General features: G+C 38.2%; 1 protein-coding gene across 2 annotated transcripts in view; it reads right to left on the bottom strand.

The window, feature by feature from the left end:
• Positions 1-24,829, bottom strand: part of Shoc2 (SHOC2 leucine rich repeat scaffold protein) — an 82,381-nt gene that overhangs the window by 23,986 nt on the left and 33,566 nt on the right. For both annotated transcript variants that reach the window (XM_032892196.1, XM_032892195.1), the window contains exons 2-3: positions 20,746-21,656; positions 3,572-3,709 (exon numbers count right to left, since the gene is read on the bottom strand). In XM_032892196.1, coding sequence (XP_032748087.1) covers positions 3,572-3,709; positions 20,746-21,448 — 841 coding nt within the window. In that variant the 5' untranslated portion in view covers positions 21,449-21,656. The remainder of the gene's footprint in view (positions 1-3,571; positions 3,710-20,745; positions 21,657-24,829) is intronic.

The following is a 24,829-nucleotide window of genomic DNA, read 5'->3' as shown; positions in this document are numbered from 1 at the left end:
TGAAGGCAGTTACTTTCCCTTCACTGTTCAGTTATTCAAATAATAAGCCAATTTGAAGACATTTATTTCAATGTAGCAACATCCAATAAAAGAAACTAAACATGTCACTATGCAATTTTTAAAAACAGATAACTATTAGGATAAAAATTAAAACCCAAGTTGAGCTGGCCCAGAAGTATACTAGAGAAATGTCATCAAAAAAGATTAACACTGAAAAAAAACATAGTTCTTAAACTTCAGAAATAAAGACCTGATCCTTTGTATGGTTGGGCAAAAAACCTGCCACTTATAATGTGAAAACACATACCTTAAACTCCAAAGGGCAGAACCGAAAGGCAAAGCTACTTCCTACTTCTCAAGGGAAGGGAACTGAGTCCAGTAACTGTGTGCCCAGCCCAACTGCTTAAATACATGACCACTAAGAGAACATTACTGCTCCCAGGAACTGTTTTGATAAAACTACTATCAGACAGGTTTTAGCTAATCAAAATTTGACTAATCTTACTGCAATTAAGCAGCTGATGAATAATAAAATTAGAACAATAATGTAGATTAGATAACAGTATTACAGTTGTTCTGACACTGTAACTGACACAGGTCGGAATGGAAAGAGACTCCCCGAAAGAGCAGGCAGTGGAGCAGGGTAAGAAGACATCACTGTCTGCTCAGCCACTGTGATAATCTAATGTTCTACGAAGAAACTAAAACTGCTTAAACAACATCCCTACTAAGGAAAACCTGTGACCCAAGTGTTCTCACTGGTGAATCTTCTCAAATATGAATGCCATGTTCTTCTTTCTCGTTTACTGTGTTTGTGTTTTGCCTTCATGTTTGTCTATACACCACTTAAATTCCAGGAGGCCAGAACATGGCATGGATCCTAGCACTGGAGTTAACAGACAACTGTGAGCTGCTGTGTGTGCTCGGAATCAAACTGGGGTCCTCTAGAAGAGCAGCCAGTGCTCTCACCTACTGAGCTATCTCCCCCAAGTTATGCCACCTTTATATAAATGTCAAGTGATAAGAAGCACATTCCCAAGTTATTATATGTGACCAACTTTACTAGACAAAACCATCTTAAAATGTTTTATGAGAACATACGTGTTACAAATAAATCAAAGACTCTAACTGTCCACGCTACAGGAACATGCCTGGTGCGATCGATTCCAGTCCTAGTCTCTTCCTTCCGTTTGTCTTCTATGGTTTCCTAACGCTTTACTCCTCAAATAGCCAACCTGTGTTAGATCTGTCTTCACGGGTCTCATTAATTCTCTAGAAAAAACTTCTGGGACCTGGGAGACATTCAGTGGGTAACGTTCTTACTAAGCAGAGATAAAGATCCAAGTTCAGAACCCTGTACGTGGGTGTCTTGGTGTACACCTAGAAGCCCTGCTCTGGGGAAGGAAAGTTTATCTGAGTTTTAGTCGAGCTCATGAAAATATAAAATTGTATTTTACTAGTTTCTTCACTGTACTACTTCGCCTCTTTCCAGAACTTTTCTCTTTTGTGACTTTTGAACTTCACTTATTTTCTATTGTTCCTATCTTTCTGCTCTTGGTTCTGGAATATTCCTTGTACTTTAGCCTACAGGCTCTTATTTTGGTTTTTATGTTTACTGTATTACACAGCATTTTCCAACGGATTTGACTTGGTGAACACTTCTTTCTAACATCTTTTCATTTGCATATACACGTGTGTTGGGAGGAGAATATCCCGCCGTGGGCCGCTGGAGGCCAAAGTTCAATGCTCAGTGCTTCCGTTATGCTCCACCTCATTTCCTCAAAGTTTCTCAGGGAATCTTAATCTCACTTTCTCAGGGAATCTTAATCTCACTAGCTGGCTAGAGCAGCAGCCAGTAAGGAAGCCTCCAGGAAGCCCGTCTCCACCCCCTAGCACTGGTCTCACAGGAGTGAGCTACCACGTCCAGGTGTTCATGGGCACTGGGAAGCTAAGCCTAGGACCTCATGATTACACAGTGCTGTAGCCACTGCACAATCTCCCCAGCTCCTTAGCAGACAGCCCTAAAAGTTGTGGATTTCTTTTTTGTATCAGTCTGAACATGATCATGTTCATGAGTACAGAAAAGACTCTGTGTTCTTTCAACTGAGATCACTTCTCTGACCATCCAAGTTACTTCAGTGATTTTAAAAACAAAAAGTAGGAAGTAATCGCCATGGTGTCTAATATCCTGAATCGTCATCAATCTGTTCTTTTTATAGTGTAAGTGTGTTTGACACAACACTCCTTTAACTTGTTACATAATGCAGACAATTTTGCCTTTCCAGTTTAAAGAAAAAGTAGTTAATTTAATACCAATACAAATACTATTATGATAGAAAGATCCATGGGTCAAGACTAGAAAGACATAAAACTCAGTTCTTTATCTAATATATAATTATATATACTAAGTCTCAGTTTGGTTTTCTATAAAGAAATTGCTGACTTATATTATCACCTGGTGGTTGGTAGACTCAACATCTCTCTCCAATTTAATACAGAAACAAAAAGCAAAACAAAACACCAAAAACAAACTGAAAACATCTTCCAAAATAAACGACTTAACAGAGTGGTGGCTAAGAGCAGTAACCTGGAAACAAGCTGAGAACCCAGGAAAATCAGATATCGGGATCTGTCCCAGAGAGCTTCCCCAAACAGAAGCTGGGGCTGAGGGACCGTGTCATGTTTCTGTCAGGAGTTGAAATCTAAGTCCTGCCAAGGTAGAGCCCTTCAGGCTGCTCCTTTAACATAAACTGAGCCAGTGTTGAGCCAGTCCTCGAACAAGACACCAACAGGCTCTGTGTCATCTAAGAGACTTCAAAAAACCCACCTGCACATAACACAAAATTATTAAAATGGCTCCTCTAAATACCTGACAGAAGCAAACACAGTAATTATTGAAAAAGACAGCATCACCATAAACCTAAAATGTTTTATTAACAGTATCTCTCATAGAATTATATTATATATATCAAGAACAGATGAGTTTTTTCTAAATAACAAAGAATTTATAAAAATATCCTTCTTGGCTTACATATATTTCTAGACAATTAGAAAAAAACAAGACTATACAAGTATAAAATATTATCACGGCTAAATATCTACAGTTTGCAATTTGGGAAAAATCCTCAAAATATATTTTAACCATCTTCAAAGTATCTCTTACCAACTCAATATTACAAACAACTTTTGAAATTATACATATTTTAAAATATGTCATGTTTTAAAACCTAGACAGCAATGATTTTATTTTGCAATGTGGTATCTTAATAAAGAATCACATTCATATTACTAGCCTGTGACATTCTGAAATAAACTAAACAGAAATCTCTCTATCAGGCAGTAAATATACAATAACGCAACGTTTTATCAACTTCATAATCCTAAACGAGTTCATTTCCTAAAATCTAATTATTTGCTTTATCAAGAAATAGAATAGTGATTTAAAAGACTATTTTAAAAGTTTTACTAGTACTTTGATAATTCTGATTTTCTATTACCAAAATGGACCAAAAGTAGTCCTTTCCGTTAACACGTGGTCCCAGACCTCAGTACCTTCCTTCCCCCCTCATACCTATTGTGTCTGGGAGGTCTAGCAGCTCATTGTGCTGCAGGTCCAGGTTGGTTATCTGGGTGCAGTTCCCAATCTCCTTCGGAAGGTGTTCAAGTTGATTGTGAGCTACATCCAGGGTAATGAGGTTACACAGTTCACCTGCAATTGATCGACATAACAGGCATTAAAGAATATATCAGGTAATTCTTGTAAGCAAGGGATACATTTATGATTTCTAAGTTCAACTTCTTCAAAATGGTAAATTATCTACTGACGACACTTATGCTGTGCAAAGTTCAGCCAAGCACTGAATCCCAAACTATTATTTCAGTAACTGGGCAGCTCGTGACAAACCCACACACCACCGTTTTATGTCCTATGTGCTTGGTGTTGTCTTTGGTCCTGAGAATTAAACCCAAGGCCTCACGCATCTTAGCATTCACACTTGTCACTGAGCTACGTACAAACCACCTCCATCTAAGCTTGTGATACACAATTCCTTTTAAGCAACTATTCTGACCATAAATGCTAATATAGTCTAAGATTTTTCAAAAACTAATTTTATTAACCAAATTCACTACATACTAGAGACATCAATATATGTGTGCTTTCAATGTTCTATAAATGGCTAAATCCGTATTTCAAAGAAAAATTCCAATTTAATAGAAAATGAGATGGTTTTTCCCCTAGCATTTCTGGGTTATGAAGAGGTTCAGTGAGAGTTCAGATTTCTCCTAAGTCTGTTAAGACCCTTTTCTATCTGTAATAGATTTGTTGGTCTGCACATGATATTTTGGTTTGTTTGTTTGTTTGTTTGTTCGCTTGACACAAGATCTCTCCCTGGCTGTCCTGGAGCTTACTATGTAGAGCAGGCTGGCCTAAAACTCAAGAAGTCCACCTGCCTCTGAATACTGAGAGGCAAGAGGTTGGGGACACTGAAGGGTAAAACTGTTCAAGTCTGAAGAGTGCGGGGCAGATTGCTAATGTGTACATTTACAGACAAAGGCAACAAAACATCAGAGTTTGAGTTCATCAAAAGAGAGTGAAAAGAGACCAAGTATTTACAGGTTGTAGATTTGATACAGAATACGGATATATTTAGAAACACACACACACACACACACACACACACACACACACACACACACTCTAAAACACCCTTCTCAGTCCCCAATGAAGCCAATTTAAAAACTGGCTCGGCTCAGCACAGTATCCTAACCTGTAATCTCGCATGTAGGAGACTAAGACGGAAAGTCTGTTAGCTTAAAGCCAGCCTCCAGTTTACTCAAAACATAAAAATGAAAAAAGTTTAAAGGTACTGTTTAGATTTTTGAATAACATACACATACATGGCCAATAAGCATAGGTAAAAGTAGTGAACATATCATCTAAATAGCAGATAACTAAGAGACACAATTTATCACTTTAACCATTAAGACAGCTATCACTGGAAAACAGAAAACGCTGCTGAGCATGTACAAAATCTAGAACTTTGGGTTCAGCTGATCAGAATAAAAACTGGTAGAGTTTCTGTGGCAACCAGTAGGGTAGCTTCTTTAAAGACTATGAACATAAATATACAGTTACTACATAATTCTAACTCTGGGAATTCTAGAACTATCTAAAAACCAGAAAAGTGGAAGCAGGGACTAACTGAAATTTACAACACACAACAGTACTCATTGAAGCATTACTCATTAACTGTCAAAAAGTGAGTATAATGTCAAATGTCCAGAAGTCAATGAATAAGCAGAGTGCCATACGTATTAACAGTAAATATTCCATAGCTTTACAGAAGAGTAGGATTCTGATACATGCTAAAACTGGATAAGTTTGAAAAAATATACTGTGATATAGGCTATATACAAAGGGTTGTAGATTATATGACCCTAGTTAATGAGATCCTAGTTAGTGAGATCCTTAGACTAACCCTACTGCTAGACACAAAGTAGAACAGTGGTTCAGAGGAGGACTGGAGTGGAGGTTTAATGGGCACACATTTCTGTTCTCAGATGATGAAGAGGTTCTGTAGGTGGATAATGATGATAGCTGGACAGTACAAATGCATTCAATACCACTAACCCTCCAAATAAACCCTACGTCACATCCACTTTTTAACACTGTAAAATGTATGGTCAACCTAAAAGCCAGATTTATTTTTATGCTAGATAAGAAATCTCAAGGCAGTCCCTTCATCTTAGGGGTAGAAGGGTACCTAGGCAAGTACAATGAAAATATGAGTATGCATCCAAAATACAAGAATCTACATCAATAAAATTAATAGAGACAAATCAATGTATGTAAATGCTAGTTGTTCAGAAAACTGATAATGCTTGTAAAATTGCAATGATAAAGAGAAAAACTCATACTACAAATATTAACAATGAACAAGAGACTATATTCTTCAAGCTTTGGGTTTGAGGGTTTTGAGCTAAACCTTGCCCCATAGTCCAAGCTGATCTTGAACTTGTGATCCTATGATCTGTAGCCTCCCAAATGGTGAGGTTATAAGTATATACCACCATACTCAGCCCAGTTCTTACAGCTTTGTTATTTTTATTGTTGGTGTTGTTATTGTTTTATTGTTGGTGTTGTGAGGGGACAGACTCTTGCTATGTATACCTAAATAGCCCAGAGTTCACCATGTAAACCAGGTTATTCTCAACCTGTGACAATCCTTTGCCTCCCAAGTGCTGAGATTACAGCACAGCCTACTGTGTTTAAAATAATCATGAATCATGAATTCAAAAACTTTGGCTATACAGAACAATTCCTTTAAAAAAAAAATACAACTACCAAAACCCAACAAATATGGAGCTTCAGTGATATTCTATCTACTAGATAAATATTATGTGTAATTGAAAAGTACTCCTTGTAAAAAACTGTAGGCACCAATGGTCTCTCTGGAAATTCACACCGAGTGCTTAGACAAGAGTTAACAAACCCTTACATCATCTCTCACAAAAAGTTTCCAAATTGGGCATTTTATGTGTCTAGCATTACTTTGATAGTCCAAAGGCAGTACAAAAAAGAACCTACAGACTAACAGACAATGCCCTCTTTATGTAACCTCACACACACTATGTATAGGTGACACTTAAAAGACATAATGTAAGAATCATAAATTGCACATACACAATACAGGTTCTGTGCTTGAAAAATTCATTGTAATTCACCACATCAACAGTTCTAAACACAAAAGATTATTTGATGATTGGTGTAAATACTTGACAAAATTTAAAATACATTTAATGTTAAAAAATCCTAATAAGGAACAGAGAGGAAATTTATACATTAATTTAGCTCTGATTTTCATTCTGATACATAAAAGAAACTTGAAGTCAACATTCCTATCCTCAATAATAACTAAAAGGCTGAGGATCGACAAGTCCTGTTACATTCTTCAGAGACTTGAGGACAAAGGACAAATTCATGACCTAAAAACCAGAGTAATGTGAATCCCGAGACTTAGTTTCCGACATGAAAGCTGTAGCTTTAAGGAGCAGCTCAAAGGACAGTGCTGTGACAGATGAGATGACTGAGGAGTCTGCAGAGCGGAGCCCCCAGGAACAGCCCCTCTCTCTGCAGGCCTCACGCAGACTCTCAGACAAGTTACAGATTTCAACTACGCACGCACAGCAGTGGAAAAGCCAAGACCATCCCCCACACAACCCACTGGGTAAGTCTACACTCACATCTGCTCTGCTTGTTTTGGTACAGTGGGCAGACTTCAGATGAGTCTTTTAATCAGTATCATATGGCTATATCGGAGTTCCCCTCTATACACCTGCATTCACACATAAAATCATGAGGATTGCATTATAGGGTGTCAAAAGTCATTGAGACACTAGGACTTTCTCTCTCAACACATTCTGTCATTTGCTGCAGTAATAAAACTATCATTTTTGTCAATACCTGCTAGTTCTGACACATGGACCTATGGTCACTTGATCTTTGACAAAGAAGCTAAAACCCTCCAATGGAAAAAAAAAGATAGCATTTTCAACAAATGGTGCTGGTTCAACTGGAGGTCAGCATGTAGAAGAATGCAAATTGACCCATTCTTATCAACTTGTACAAAGCTCAACTCCAAGTGGATCAAGGACTTCCACATAAAACCAGATACACTGAAACTAATAGAAGAGAAAGTGGGTTAGAGCCTCAAACGCATGGACACAGGGGAAATTTTCCTGAACAAAACACCAATGGCTTATGCTCTAAGATCAAGAATCAACAAATGGGACCTCATAAAACTGCAAAGCCTCTGTAATGCAAAGGACATTGTCATTCGGACAAAAGGCAACCAACAGATTGGGAAAAGATCTTTACCAATCCTACATCTGACAGAGGGCTAATGTCCAAAATATACAAAGAATGCAAGAAGTTAGACTCCAGAGAATCAAATAACCCTATTAAAAAATGGGCTACAGAGCTAAACAAACAATTCTCAACTGAGAAATATCGAATAGCTGAGAAGTACCTAAAGAAATGTTCAACATCCTTAGTCATCAGGGAAATGCAAGTCAAAACAATTCTGAGATTCCACCTCACACCAGTCAGAATGGCTAAGGTCAAAAACTCAGGTGACAACAGATGCTGGCAGGGATGTGGAGAAAGAACACTCCTCTAGTGTTGGTGGGATTGCAAGCTGGTACAACTACCCTGAAATCAGTCTGGAGGTTCCTCAGACAATTGGACATAGTACTACCTGAGCACCCAGTTATTATCACTCCTGGGCATATACCCAAAAAATGCTCCAACATACAACAAAGACACATGCTTCATTATGTTCATAGCAGTCTTATTTATAACAGCCAGAAGCTGGAAAAAACCCAGATGTTCTTCAACTGAGAAATGGACAGAAAAAATGTGGTACATCTACACAATGGACTGAGTACAACTACTCAATTATTAAAAACAATGACTTCGTGAAATTCTTAAGCAAATGGATCGAACTAGAAAATATCATCTGGAGTGAGGTAACCCAGTCACAAAAGAAAACACATGGAATGTATGTACTCACTGATATGTGGATATTAACCCAAAAACTTGGAATACCCAAGATACAATTCAGAGTCTACATGAAGCTCAAGTAGAAGGAAGACCAAAGTGAGGATGCTTCAGTCCTTCTTAGAAGGGGGAACAAAAATACTCACAGGAGGAAATATGGAGACAAAGTGTGGAGCAGAGACTAATGGAAAGGCCATCCAGAGACTGCCCATCTGGGAGATCCATCCCATATATAGATACCAAACTCATATTGCTGATGCCAAGAAGTGCATGCTGACAGAAGCCTGATATAGTTGTCCCCCGAGAGGCTCTGCCAGAGCCTGAAAAATACAGAGGCAGATGATTGCAGCCAACCATTGAACTGAGAACAGCATCCCAATGGAGGAGTTAGAGAAAGGACTGAAGGAGCTGAAGGGTTTGCAACCCCATAAGAACAACAACAATATCAACCAACCAGACTCCCCCACCCCCCACCCCCCGAGCTCCCAGGGACTTAACCACCATCCCAAGAGATCAGAGATGGACCCATGACTCCAGCCGCATATGCAGCAGAAGATGGCCTTGTCAGGCATCATTAGGAGGAGAGGGCCTTGGTGCTGCCAAGGCTTGATGCCCCAATGTAGGAGAATGTCAGGGGAGGGAGGTGGGAGGGAGTGGGGTCAGTGAGTGAGGAAGCAGGGGGAGGGGGAAAGGGGAAGGGGATAGCAGGTCTCTGGAGGGGAAACTAGGAAAAGGGATAACATTTAAAATGTAAATAAAAAATCCAATAAAAGAAGAAAAATGTAAAAATAAGCCATTTATTGGTCATGGATATGCAACCTGGAGAAAAAAAAAAAGAAACAGACTGAGCAATAGATGTACTGAGGCAGAAGTACAGCTTAGCTACTTGACTGCTGCACCTCTCTGATTATTAACATTCTGGTAAAATAAGTGTCAATATTAGTTCATATGACTTAAGTAGATCTTAGAAAATTAAAGCTTCTTTGCATGAGAGAACTGACCCAGCAATATTACTGTTCCTGAATGTACAGCATAATTTTACATGGACCTTTTTTAAATATATAACTCCAAGAGTCTGAACAGCCCCTGCTTTAAAGGAACGTGACAATACAGCAAGGAAACTTTATACTTTATTCTTCTAACGTGATAGGAATACCTGGATTCCTCCGCCCCACCCCCAAAACAAGTACTTCCTCTGTATCTTAGTATGTGTTTGTTTATATGCTTGTATGTATGTATGTATGTATGTATGTATGTGTGTATGTATTGTATGTGTATGTATGTATGTATGTGCATGTATGTGTGTATATATAAATATAAACAGCTTTTATTGAACAGCTTATCACTTCAAATTTATGGAATTATGTAAATTTTTTAAAGAAGGAAGAGTAAGTAAATTTTTGTTTTGAAATAAAAGGAAAAAAACAATCAACATACAGAAGAACAAAACCAAAACTGCATTAGACTTCTTTTCAGGAGCCATGTGGAGATAATAGTAGAGTGAAATATTAAACACGGGCAGGGCAGGGTATCATCTGCTTATAAAGGTCGGTTACCAATAAAAATACCTTCAAAAGGAACCCAGAAACAACGACTTACAGGACTAACAAAAACTGAGGGCACCTGTACCCACTGATTTACAAGAAATACTAAAACTCAGAGAAAAGGAAAATAATATATATAGAAACGTAACCGACATACAGAAGGTAGCAAAGAAAGAGCACAGCTAACATCTTTAAACACATAACTAATATAATAGGTATCGGTCTGGTCAAAGCATTAACAGCGGTAAGATCTTGAGAAGTGGAAATGGTCCAAGGTGAAAGAGAAAAAAAGGGACATTTTGCTGTAAGGTGTCCACACTTGCCACACAGCGGTACAGTGCTCACTGGAAGCAAACTAATATTATCCTGAATGTCCTAAAACTTACAACAAGCAAGCAACACCCCTTAAAAGGAAAGACCATCATCGAGAGCCAGACCTGGTGATACACACCTGCAATCCCAGCACTTCAATATGTGGTCAGAAACCTAAGGCTAATATTAACCAAGTGAAAACTAGGTCAGTTTGAGCAATTTCAAGCAAAGCATACTTCAAAAAAAGGTAAATTATTAGGATATAGAAAAATATCACATAATGCTAAATGAATGGATCGATCCTTTTATTATATTTTAGAGATCTTCAATACTTTTTATTCAGCAATAATCAAAATAGCTATTCTAACATTTGATGGATGGTTCTCAATCTGAAGCACCATTTTCTCCCTTCTCAACTAGTATCACTCTCCAAGGTCCAGGTCCCTCCTCCAGATCTCCTCAAAAACCAGCACAAGTGTAAGCAGCAGCTAACAGCAGCCGAAAAGTCCTCCTTTCCTCCTCCCCTCCTGACCCTCCCCCTCCTTCTCCCTGGGACAACTCTTGGAAAACAGAAATACATACCTATATCTCTTTTCCATATCTTGCACAGTGCTTAGTGCAAAGCATCATTTTAACTGAAAGAAAAAATAATTTTGAAGACTAATATTCATCAGAATAAAACTTCCTATCACTTCTTGGCCTTTTGGCTAAGATCAAGTGCAAAATAAAACTTTGTTATTTCATTCCTTCCCCATTTTGACACAAAGTCTCTTTACGTGGTTCACATAGTACTCAAATTCTCCATCCCCTGCCTCCCAAGTGCTGGGACTGTAGGCATGAACCACCACTGTTGGCTTGTCCCTATCTTTTGTAATAATAAATGTTTAAAAGTTGCTTCAACTCCAACTAAAATAAATGTCCACTAATATAAAGGAAGGTGCAGAGCACATCCAGATGGGACAGGGCAACTAAATACAGCAAGTTAGATCAAGGAGCATGGTTAACTTTGGAGCAGCTGTGATTCAACACAAGCTAATTAACAATGTGTAGAATTTCTCAAACTCAGCAAGCAGTATGATTTGTTTTAGACTAGACTCCTTTTTGTTGAAGACTCTCCTGTATGTAAACAGCACCTCCATATTAGGTCATCAGGCATTTCCTCAAGGAGTCCTGACCCCTGGTGACACACAGGATGTGCAGAATAGCTTTTACTTACACCCAAATAGTCCTGGTTGGTTTCTGTACCTTGATAGCTCATTCTGTCACTGAACAGTATCCCACTGCTGATAGACAGTCAATCTATTGACTTAATGAAGGACATTTCAGTTGCTTCCTAGTCTTAGCAATAATAAAGATGCTAACTAAAACATTCGTGTGTAAGTTTTAATGTGAACATAAATTTTAATTCACTTGGGTATATACTTGGAAGCATACATGGCAAAATCTATTATGATGACATCATTTAACTTTGTAATGCATGGATAACTGTCATCTAAAGGGTCAAACCATTTTGCAATAACAATGGGTAAGAATCCTCAGTTAAATTAGAGATTATCAGTGTTTTTGATTTTTGACATTCTGGTGTGTGCAGTGCTTACAATTTGAGAGTGGATCTCACGGGACATCAGGTGGTTTTATTAAGGAGGAACTAGTGATGTGGTAGTGTTCATTCTCACAAAGCTTAAACATCTACTGTGGCAAATTATGAACTGAACATTAGACCACACATAAAACATATACACTGAATTATGAGTAAAGAGAAAAGCAAGTCTGACTGAGTGGATTTAAAAGGCTACAATATACAAAATGAGCAAAAACTACCTAGAGAGCACAATTAAAAGTAGTAAAAGAAGTAGGGGGAAATCATGGACTCAGCAACTTCACTGTTATTTGCTAAGTTTAACAGAAACAAGTTCATAGGTTTACCAAAATCAGTATTAATATACAATGGCAATGTTTGCATTAACTGTTATCTAGAAATCACCAAAGGAAAGCAAAGGGATTAAATGTGGATGTTTCATCCTGTTGGTCAGGTAAGAATGCAAATAGACACACTCTAACTTTATACAACAGAAAATAATGCCAGTAGAAGAGGTCAGACACACAAAAAAGTGTGTGTGTGTGTGTGTGTGTGTGTAATATGTATGTGTATAAAATATATATTTCCTCCCTATACAATCAAGTAAAATTAATGTACTTCTGTAGAAGTTCTCATGCTGCATTGTGTCCATGGGCACAGTCGCTAGAGGTAATGGCAGAGACTAGCATCAGTGACTGGAACTGGTGTTCTGTTTTACTGAGACGCTGATTACAGGATTTGCTAACATTAGTTGCACTATATTTTAACGACAGGTGCAAGCTTCTTTAAATATTCTTTGATAAAAAGATAAACAAAAGCATTACCTCAGTTCTTTGTTTTGAACATTTAATCTAAACTAAGACAGAAAAACTGCATGAGGGTTTGGTTTGGAAAACTTGCAAAAGTGAACAATTTTTAACATACTTTATTCTACATAAGTTTTCTAAGTATAAAATAATTGTATCTCAGTTCTTTAAAAATATTTTTGTCTCTAGAAAAGAATTACAAAATGTTATTATACTTTCTAAGCATGACACTGACTAGACAACAAAATGTCAGACATATCTCTTCCCAAAGGTGATAATTCAAACTAGACTGTACCATAAATGACAGTTTATGATACAGACAGTGTTAAACATTCAGACAATGGTAATGTGACTTCTGCTGCCCCAGGGTAAACCTACTGGGATGTAGACTAACGCTCATCAAACAGAAAGGAAAAGTGAGGCGAAGTCCTACTTCCTCCCCTGTGGATGGGCACACCAGGAATTAGCTCCTTTAACACTCAGTTCCCCAGGGCAGACAGACCCTCAGAAACACACACACACACACACACACACACACACACACACACACACACACACACACACACACACACACACCATTCAAATAACAAGTTTAAAGACTATTACACAATCACGCATATTTCTAAAACTTAACAGAAGATAAATTACTACTACCTGGGCATTAATTCAAACAATCATGTATTCTCTTTTCTGGGTTCCACACTGAATGCTGAAGAAACAGACTACAATACAAAACATCAAATGGGTGTTCCTATGAAACTGGAAATTAGTAAGACTATTTATAAATTATTAAAGGGAGCTAAAGAGGATCTGTACTCCAAATTGGCCCTTTATTGCTTGCTTATAAAATTTCAACATTAAGAGCCATTCTTCTGGACCTTAAAGGTCATTAATGGTAACGATTTCTTCAGGTTTGTTTGCTTTTATATAGGATCTTTCTGTGCAGCTCCAGGTGGGCCTCAGACCCTTAAGCCCAAGGTCTCCTGAGTGTTGGGATTGCATGATGTGCCACCATAGCCACCTAGTTAATGATCTCTAACTTCATGACTTCACTCACCTGTTTTTTTAAAGAAAATCGTACTGTGTATCTACTGGAAGTCAGCAGTAAAGAAACTTACCCTAGACAGAGCATGGGGTCAGGACTCAGAAGAATAGGATGTAATTGCTCAGTAGAGCAGGGTGAAGGGATGGAAAGAGTCAATGATGAGGGCAGTCAGGACGGAGTAGATGAGCGTGTACACGGTAGAACTAAGGCATGCAAGGGGAAGAAGCAGGAATCTGCCATGGACTAAATGTCAGCTACGGAATATGAACCATTTTGACCAAATAATGAATATAAATTAAAGCTTTGAAACAGATGGTTAGAAAATTGTTCCAAAGGCCCATTTTCTCATAGATTTGAATGGATGTTCTGCAAGAAGGCGGGACACTTTAGAGTCTAGGGTAAGTCATTTCAACTAGGTAGTAATCAACACAGTGCTTACTGTAAGAGCTACTGGGAGAGGTGGAAAGAACTCAACCCCTAAAAGCAGAGAACCTTAACAAGATTTCTAAAACAGCCCACGGTGACTCCTCCTTCAGGATAAATACACATACTGATTAAATAATCACCTGCTTCCTTTGCGTGCACTGAACTGCAAAATATGTTAACCATGCTCTGACATATGACGTCTGTGATTAATTACAAACGACTGTGGTTTCCACCTTGCTATACTCTTGTGATTTCTCAAGGCTGCCATCCTTGATGGAGCAAGGTCCCTCTGCCAGCTGAGCCTGACAGGGTTATTCTGAACGTAAGTGTAGGACCTTTTTGGGGTGAGCCTTCAGATACCACCCGACATCTCGGCTAAGAGCCTGATGAGAAGTCCTGGGGAAAGTAATCTTGACTCAGGAGTCCACTGAAAATAGTTCTAACTGATGAACAAATTACTGTTGCTTTAAGAATTATGCTTTGTTATATGAGATAATTAATAAAGGAATTATTTAAAATCTTCATTTTTTAATTATGCATTTCTTATAAATATGCTTGGGGAAAATAATCTCATCAAAAGCCAGAGCTCTAATAGTCTGAGAAGCCAGAGGACAAGATTCAGTTATTAAAGCAACTAGAACTTTAGTAGCAGAAAGGAAAAAAAAAAAATCACAAAGAATGGAGTCCCAAAATTTGCGGCGCATAAAAATAAGTATGTGTGAGAGAGGATTATGAGAGCCTGAAAAGGAAACAATAGTTTGAAAACAGAGAGAGTAGATCAGCCTTACTATGGTGCCAAACAGTTTGGAACCTCAGCCCTGCCAAATTAGAAGGATTAGGAAACAGTATCAAGAGCTATATAACAGAGGAGAATCCAAAAATAATCACAGCTTAAGAATATAGGACAAAACCCCTAAGAGCTGAATTTAAATCTCTACAAGATTAAAATGACTTGAAGGAAATTTAACTATGGAGCAAAACAAACTGTTAATACTTACAAGAGGGTGACAGGAGAATTCATCCATAATCATCATATATACGCCATCCAAACCATCTAATCAGCAATGACTAGATGTCAGCCAGTACGAACCACAATGGCTAAAATGAACTAATACAACATAAAGGAAAATGGTGCCTAGGGCAGTAGCAAGAGCTAAACATAATCATGTTCTCCAAGACCAAGGAAAACTATATGAATCTTCTGTTTGCCAAGCTACTGCCCAAGAGTGATACAAATTACAAAACAAGCAGGAAAGGACTAGTCAAGACAACGGAAGTGCCTCCAAGTTGCTTTAAGGCAGCGTGTAAGAGAGAATGGCACAGCAGCACAGGAGTCGTGCAACCTGAAAGGGAGTCCCACCTAGAATGTGCCTACACTCTGGCCATCATATACAATCAAATAAGGAAGGGTAGCAAAGAGCCAACAATTCCCAATAGTGTAGCACACGGCTGGGAACAGTCTAAGTAACTGCCATTTAGAAAAGCCCTCCTAAAAATACAGTCTATCTGGAGGAGTCCTGAGAACAGCACATTGGGAATAATTTAGATCTAAACAAAAATAACTGCAAACAAAGGTTAAAAGGAAAACACAAAGAATCAAATTGATTCCCAAGTAACTGAACTGTATGCCAAACTGTATGTCTAGTATTAGTTAAAGTAACTCAACAAAATCTAGATCCAACAATGCTGTAACAATGCTCTGACATCCAATTAAAATGTAACCCAGCGTCTAAATATAGGAAGTATGATCTCAAAGCATGAAGTAACAGAACAGTAAGAAAAGAATCCTGAAAAGACTACTAAAAATAAGTTTCCCCAAGACAAAATGAGCCCCACAAGACCCTCCCCCACAAAAAAAGGGAACAAAGATTCCACCCACATTGTAATACAGACATAAAAAAGGTTTGAAATATTGATTAAATAGGGTGAACCAACAAGTAGACTTAGAGAAATAGAGCAATCTGACACTCAAACAAACCATCACTCCCCACCTCTTTAAGTCTGTGGTCTCCTCTAAACAAGTACCTGTATAAGAAGGGACATGAACAGCAAGGACTGAACCCCTGTCATCACTGGTAACATAACATGCTCTAAGGGTATGACTGATGTCTCCCTCCCACTTACTTCAGGCAGCACAATCGGAGTGCTTCTCTGGCTCACATACCGTTTCTATTTCTCTAATTATCTCTTTGAGCAACGATGAGAGCTTCTATCCTCCAAGTATTGATTGTTTGGTAAAAGACCTGACAATCTGAACAGTTCATTCCCTACTCTGTAAATTTCTTACTAATCTCTAGTTCCTATAAAGTTATGTACTGGAATTTGTTAAAAAAAATTTCAAATGAGATTTTTAATCAATAGTGTCTGGATCCACTAAAGCAATTCTATTGCTCCTAGAAAAACTATAGGAATTTTAGAACTTTTAGGGATTAAAGCTTACTATTTAAGGTAATAATGAAAATAACACTAAATATTATTATAACGCCAGAATGTTACAATATGATACTAAAATACTAAAAATGCTAAAATATAAAACACCAAAGTAGTGGGGGTGGGGGAGAGTAAATACTGGGTTTCAAATAAATTCTGTTCAAGCTATCGGTATTCCTATATTATTATTACTATTTTGGTGGTGAGCCTAGCCTTTAACTGCTGAGCCATCTCTCCAGCCCTTAAGTCATATGTATTTAGCATCTAAGATATTCAAAGAAAATGCACCTCAGAAACAGTTAATCTATACTAAATTTATTCAATTTTTAAAGGCCACTAATTCTGTTTATTTTGCATTATTATGAATAAATAATTGATTACATATTTATTGCATATTGATTACATACCAATTGACTTAAGATAAACTATAACTGCCAAGTACCATGAATTGTCTGTTTTCAAATAAATGTTATGTCAAACAGATAAGAAGAATATTACTGACTTTACTTTCTCACATATGCATGTGAAGGTTTGATTGGGTTGGCTTGGGCTGGGTTGGGTTTGGGAGTGGAGAAGATGGAGACAGAAGACAACTTTGGGTGTCATTTCTCCTCAGGTGCTACCCACCATGTCTTCTTTAAGGCAGGATTTCTCACTGGGACCTATTTGGCTAGGCTGGCTGCTCACTAGGCCCAGGAGAACTACATATCTTTGTCCTCCTCTGGGAGTCCTCACTGATGGCTGACTCCTCAGCCCCATGAGAATTGTTTTTAAATGAGGGAAATGATCTGAGTCTTAAAGTGTACCCTTTAACAATTAGATCATTCTGCTAGCAAAAACAGTTCTTTTGACAATCAAATTCATATGAAATTGTATACTAATAAATATGTAACATTTTATTGAATACAAAAGAACTTTTACAAACATTCTAATTCAACTGTTTTTAGAGAATAATTTTTGAAGATTGTAATGTAATTAATTACTTTAAAACATTCTAAGCCAAACACATTTAATGAGAGAAAAGAAATCATAACACAAAGATGGGGCTTATCTCTGGTTTCAAAGCATAATAATCATGGCCATCCCAGAAAAATAAAATCTTGCAAAATGTCACTGTCCAGATCATCCTCAACTTGAATAACTAAATCAGTTATTCACCTAAATCTGACTTCCACCTCAACATGCCTGCAGTGAATGACGGTGCCAAACTCTTTTCACCTGGGACTCAAAGCAACCAATGAGGAAGTTAAAGGAACAGCCAGTGTTTCCTATTGACTACTCTTATACAAGAGAGTCTACCTCAAGATTAAAGAGAAGAAAAGTGTCAGGTCCAAAAGAAACTCAGGACCAATGGCTGTGGTGCCTATTACTACACAAAGCCAGTGCTGACCTCAGACTCACTCAGTGCCTGTGCTCCTCACAGTTCTTCTCACCATGCCCCTACCCTAAACTGCTCCAGGTCATGTGCTTCCCCTCCCCCAGCTTCTCATTCCTACATAACATTCTACTTTTGCTTGGTTTTGAGATAAGGTCTACTGTATGGTCCCAGATGGCCTCAACCTCCAATTGGCAACACCAAATGCTGACCTTATAGATGTACACCACCATGCCCAGAAAAAAATGTATCCCTTCAATTCCAGGGTATTTGATAGCAATGCTATGGAAGCAAGTCCTAAGAGAGCAAACTTGTGAATTAGTCAATCTGTGGGGACCCTGTATAAACAAACACCGAACAATGAGGGCATAGACAGAAATGGTTTTACATTTCTAAAGAAAAAATCAGTATTTCTTTTTACAAAATACTAAACTTCTTTCAACAATGAGCTATCTGCAGGAGTCAAATTCTAACTGAAGCCAGTACTAAAGCAAGTCACTCAGCAGCTACTTTCCTATAGGACACGTGGAATGAAACATTTCCACCCACTCATTTTCTTTTTTTTTTTTTGAGACTATTTTAATAGCTCAAGAGTGAGTCATCTTGCGTATGCACATTACTTGAGAAATATCTATATTGGGTTGTCTAAATATATTTAAGAAAAATTAATTTTTTCTTTTTTATTATTATGGCATTTTAGTTTGGCAGATGCACTCTTTGAATACTGACCATTTTTCTCTGTCCTCACCAACCCTGCCCATCTCCCCTTTCCTACAAATCTCTCATGCAGCTTTGCCTATCTGATTTGCTTTGTGAACCAAAAAGAATACCCAGGGCCATCTGTGTGACCATGGTTTTGGAACTAGCCACTGGAGCCTGCCTGTTGGATGGAGCGGAGAGCTCACGACAAAGACTGTGATTTCTCCTTTCCCAGGATCTGTTGGAGCTGTGACCCCAGGCTCCCTTGACTAATTGTTGATAGTACTGGTCTTGTGTGGAGCCAGTACAGGAACCTGTTCCTGATTTAGTGACAGCAGCTGTATCCAATCCAGGGAATGTCTTTTTTGTAGCCCTTCCCCATCTTCTGGTTCCTACAGACTTCCTGACCCCACTTCTGTTCTGTTGAGTGAGCCTTAAGAGGGGTGGTAGAGGGACTGTTTAGAGGCGGGCCTCCAGTCAGTGGCTTGTTTTCTGTATCCTGGGCAATCATGAGTCTCTGCAGGCTCCTATAGTGGTCTGAGTAAGAATGGTCTCCACCAGCTCAGATTTAAATGTCTGTCACAGTTTACATGGTACTATTTGAAAGAATTAGGCGGAGGTGTGGCTTTGTTCCAAGTGGGCTGTCAGGTTTCACAAGCCCACGTCAAGCCCAGAGTCTGTCTTCCTGCTGCCTTTGGACCTCGATGTCTCAGTGAGCTGTCAAGCTGACATGCTACTCACTGCAGGAGAGCACTAAGACAACCCCAATGGTCCTTATCAGGAAGCACCTCTCTCATCAGGGCTGGAAGCCACTTAAGACAAAATCAGTGTTTAAGTGTGTAGAGTAAATATAAGAACATATCTGAAACTAAACTGTCATATTTTAATTTAAGCATAGAACACTGCATCACCAAGAAGCTGCAAAACCTAGCATGCACGTTTCCTCTATCATCCCTAAGACAACCCTTCAGTCAACAAAATAGTCGCTTCATCTGTGGTTCTTCATAAGCAAACAGGCTGCCTATAACAACATGAAAAACTCTTTATGTTCTCAAATCCATTTTTTATTTTGATATTTTAAACATCTTATCAAAAGGGCTCAAAGACATCATTTTAAATTTCTCAAAAACTATTAATATATTCCAAATGGTTCATAAATGAATTCCACAATTTAAAAAAATAGCCAAAATTTGTTCCAAAGGATCAAGAAAGTTGATTGTATAGATCTGTGTATTTACCTGTTCCTTTCTCCCACAGCAGTTTAAGTCCTTCCTCTGTCTCAGTATAATACATCAGACTACAGTGAAATGTATCAAACTGCCAGCAGCAACGTGTGTGCGCACTATAGATCTGTCCTCTGCCCTTCTGTGCTGTACTTTGTTTGCTTCTTGTTGTTTCTGAGGCTCTGCCTGCCAGGACGCACCCAAACCTTGGGCTCCAGTAATCATCCTAGAGTGGGGCGTCCGGGTACTGCACACCACTGTGCCCAGCTTCTGCACTTTATTTTAACAAACATGTGAGTCCTTTCAAACACACTATGGCAGTGGCCTTTCACACCGCTATGACAACTGACCGTGGTAATCAGGTACGAAGTGATATTAATTTAAATTAATGTTTTTCATACAAAGAGAGAGACAGAATAGGAAAGCTGATACAACATAGCTAGCATAAAATATATCTATAAACATACTTAATAAAAGCAAGTGTTAAAATAACGACTTAAAAATTATGCAAACCTCTTTTAAATTCTTTCTCCAATGAAAAAGCAGATTCAGTTGTCTAATAAAAGTCTAATTATATCTATTTTAAAACTCACTTAATAAAATTATCTCTATCTACTCATATTTAATAAACTGTAATTAAGAAAAATTATAGAAATAAGATGTTTCCCGACATTGAGAAGTTTCTGGTATGAAAGCGCTCAGGCAGTCACTTATCTAACAGAGACCGTGGACCCCGACCCTCTCACCGATCTCGGCAGGGAGCTGCTTGATTTTGTTCTCTCGGATGCTAAGCGTGCTGAGCCTCGGCAGGTTTCTGACGTCCTTCTCCACAGCGGTTATGCGGTTAAAGCGAAGGTAGAGAGTAGTCAGGGAGTCTAGCCTGTACACCACCGAAGGGATTTCTCTCAGTTTATTATGCCGTAAATCAAGCATCCGCAGCTTCTTCAAGTTATCGAGAGAGTCAGGCAAACTGGTGAGTGAATTCTCACTGAGAGCCAGCGTCATAAGATTGACTAGACAGCCCACCTCTGCTGGGAGGGACTGCAATTTGTTACTGTATAAATAAAGTTCCGTGAGTTGTGTCAACTCTTTGACTGACGGCGGCAGTATATGTATAGACCGCTTGGATAAGTCCAAGCGCATTGAGTTCTCCTCCCGGCATTTGTTAAGCTCCTTAGTTACCTCGGCATTGCTGGATTTCTTTCTAGTCCCAAGTGCTGGATTAGGCCGTTTGATGGTATTGTCGACTGAAAAAGCCACACCGGGTTGGGCAGCACTGGACTCCTTCTTTCCATCTTTGGCATCTTTCCCTTTGGTTTTAGGTTCTTTTTCTTTGCTTTCTTTCCCAAAACCTCCAGAGGCTTTTGCCTCTTTTTCTCTTTCCTTGGCAGATGGTACTTTGGGATCTTTCTCTTTCGAGTCTTTTTCTTTTCCTAAACTACTACTCATGGTGACTCAAGCTTAACTAAAACACTACATGAACTCCTTTTATTTGCCAGCAATCCAGATCAAAGATGAAGAGACAGATCCTACCCAGTCAGAGTGTCGGCATGAAGATGATGGCCTTGGGCTCACATCCATCTGTTACATGTTGGCTCTAAAAGCTCTCTGTTCATTTCAACTTGTGAAAATGCTGCTGGTCAGTTCATTAGGATTCCTGAAATACAACACAGACAGTGGTAAGTTACCTTAAGTTATAATTTACATTACGTAAAGTCTCTCAAAACAATCACAGAATTTGTCATTTTCCTTATATCTTCTACATTACTCTACTCGCCTCTATCATGAAATATCCATTGTGAACTACAAGAGCTGAGGAGCACACCAGGCCTCCTTTCATAGAACTTGTTAAACTCATAGGAAAAGGTTTTTTTTTTTAAAAAGAATCCAAGTTTTGAGAGTTCAAAAGTAAGCAAAATCACAATAGCTAATAATTAAGTACTTTCTATATACTAACACGGTTCCAATGACTTTAAAATATGTATTCGTTTAATATATCTAAGTAGTCCTTGTGGGAATAAGTTGTTTCCAAAGAAGCTAGGTTACAAGGAGAGCTTAAGGGAGGACATGTGAATCTCCCTTAAAAGGGAAACTAGAATAGACATTGTGGATGGATGGGGTAGGAGTGAAGGGAACTGGGCGGAGAGAATGAACAGGCGGGAACAGGTGGCAGGAGGACTGAGTGAGAAAATACTAGGACAGACAACTGAAATGGATGGGGGCACTTCTGGGACAAACAAGAAGCCTAAGGCAACGGAAGCTCCCAGGAATCTAAGAGGGTGACCCTAGCTAAGACTCCAGCATGGGCTATGAAGCCTGAATCAGCCATCTTCCATAACCCAGCAAGACTTCAATGGAGAGACTAGGACACCAACGCAGCCACAAAACCTTCAACCTACAATTGTATTGCCTGCAAAGATGGAGCAGAAGTTGAGGGAATGGCCAACCAATGACTGGTCCAGCTTGAGACCCATGTCATGAGAGACAGTCCACCCCTGACACTGTTAATGCTATTCTGCTATCCTTGCAGACAGGAACCTAGCATAACTCTCATTAGAGAGACTTCACCAGCAACTTATAAAAACAGATGTCAAGTCTCATGGCCAAATATGTAGCTTGGTCTTCATGTAGGACTAATAACAACAGGATTAGGGGCTGTCTCTGACTGTTACCTGCCTTTGAGACACATTGCTCCTAATGGGCATCCTGGTCTAACCCAATAGAAGATGTGCCTAACTTGATATGCCAAGGCTGGTTGATATGTATGAAATGAAAAATTTAGCAAACAGGAGGCAAACTTCACCAACAGAATACAAGAGATGAAAAAAAATTCATTGAGGATGCTATAAAAGAAATGGATATATAGGTCAAAGGAAAATGTTAGAAAGAATTCTTGACACGAAATACCCAGAAAATCTGGGACACTATAAAAAGACCAAACCTAAGTATAATAGGAATAGAGGAAGAAAAAACTCAGCTCAAAAACCCAGAAAATATTTGACAGTCACAGAAGAAAAATTTCCTAACCTTAATGAAGTACATACCTATAAAGGTAGAAAAGGCATACACACAAAACATCAAATAGATTGGACCAGAAAAGAAAGTCCACTCACCATATAATAATCAAAACACTAAACATATGGAACAAAGAAAGATTAAAAGCTATAAGGGAGAAAGATCAAATAACATATAAAGGCAGACCGTTTAAAATTACATTTGAATTCTCAATGGAGAATTCTAAAAGCCAAAAAAGTTTGGAAAGATGTGCTATAGACTCTAAGAGATCATAGATGCCAGCCCAGATTACTATACCCAGCAAAACATTCAATTACCATCGATGGAGAAATGAGTTATTCCATAATAAAATCAAATTTAAAAAAAAAAATCTATCTACAAATCCAGGGTGTACACACACACATACACACACAGCAACAACATCATCAACAACAGGAATTAACTATTGTTGAGCGTTGATATCTTTCTGTATTAATGATCTCAATTCCCCAAAAAAATAATACAGATTAACAGAATAGATGTGAAAATAAGATCTATCCTTCTACTGAATGCAAGAAATACACCTCAACATCAAAGATAGACATCACCTCAGGGTAAAGACTTAGAAAAAAGATATTCTGAGCAAATGGACCTAAGAAGCAAGCTGGTATAGCCATTTTAATATCTAAGAAAATTGACTACAAACCAAAATTAACTAAAAGAGATAGGGATGAACATTATATATGTAAAGGAAAAACCCAACAAGACAATAGGTCAATTCTTAACATCTATAACCTCACCCCCCCCCCAAAACGGTACCTACTTTGTAAAAGAAGTATTACTACAGCTTAAATCATATATTAACCTTCACACACTCATACTGGGAGAGTTCAATATATCATTCTCCAATGGAGACAGATCATTCAGAAAAAAACTAAAAGGAGAAATGCTGGAGCTAACTGATGTTATAAACCAAAAGAACCTGGCAAATATTTTCAGAACATTCCAGCCAAACAATATAAACAAGATATATAAATATAAACAAGAATATAAATTCTCTCAGCACCACATGAACTTTCTCTAAAGCTGACCACATACTCAGGCACAAAGCAAATCTCAAGAGATATAAGAAAATTGAAATAACTCCCTGCATCCTACCAGACAACTATGGATTAGAGCTAGATATCAACAACAGAAACAACAGAAAGAACTCAAAGAAACACAAAATGAAATATAGGTCAAAAGAGAAATAAAGAAATTAAAGTCATTCCAGAATTCAATGAAAAGAAATACACAACATACTCAAACTTATGGGACACTATAAAAACAGTGCTAAGAGGAAAGTTCATAGCACTAAGCACCTACATAAAAAATGGGAAGATGTCATACTAGCAACATCACAGCACATCTGAAAACTAGAACAAAAAGAAGTAGACACACACAAAAGGAGTAGACAGCATGAAATAATCAAATTGAGGGCTAAAATCAATAAATAGAAACAAAGAACAATAGAAGAATCAATGAACAAAATGTTGGTTCTTTGAGAAAAATAAACAAGATAGACAAACCCTTACCCAAACTCAAAGATAAAAAATATCCAAACTAACAAATTAGAAATGAAAAGGGGTGTGATGGCTATTCCAGTTTATCAACTTGACTATACCTGGAATGAACTACAGTCTAGAAAAGGAGGGCACACCTGTGATCTAGATCTTGAGGTACAGTGGCCAAGAAAAGTCTAGGCCCAGACAAGGTGGTACATGCCTTTAATTCCAGGAGACAGAGGCGAGCAGATCTGAGTTCAAGGGCAGCCTGAGACAGAGTAAGTTCCATGTA

Source organism: Rattus rattus, chromosome 2, assembly GCF_011064425.1.
Source record: "Rattus rattus isolate New Zealand chromosome 2, Rrattus_CSIRO_v1, whole genome shotgun sequence".
Classification (NCBI taxonomy): domain Eukaryota; kingdom Metazoa; phylum Chordata; class Mammalia; order Rodentia; family Muridae; genus Rattus; species Rattus rattus.
The sequence above is the reverse complement of the archived record's forward strand: the minus strand, read 5'-3'. Positions and strand labels throughout refer to the sequence as shown.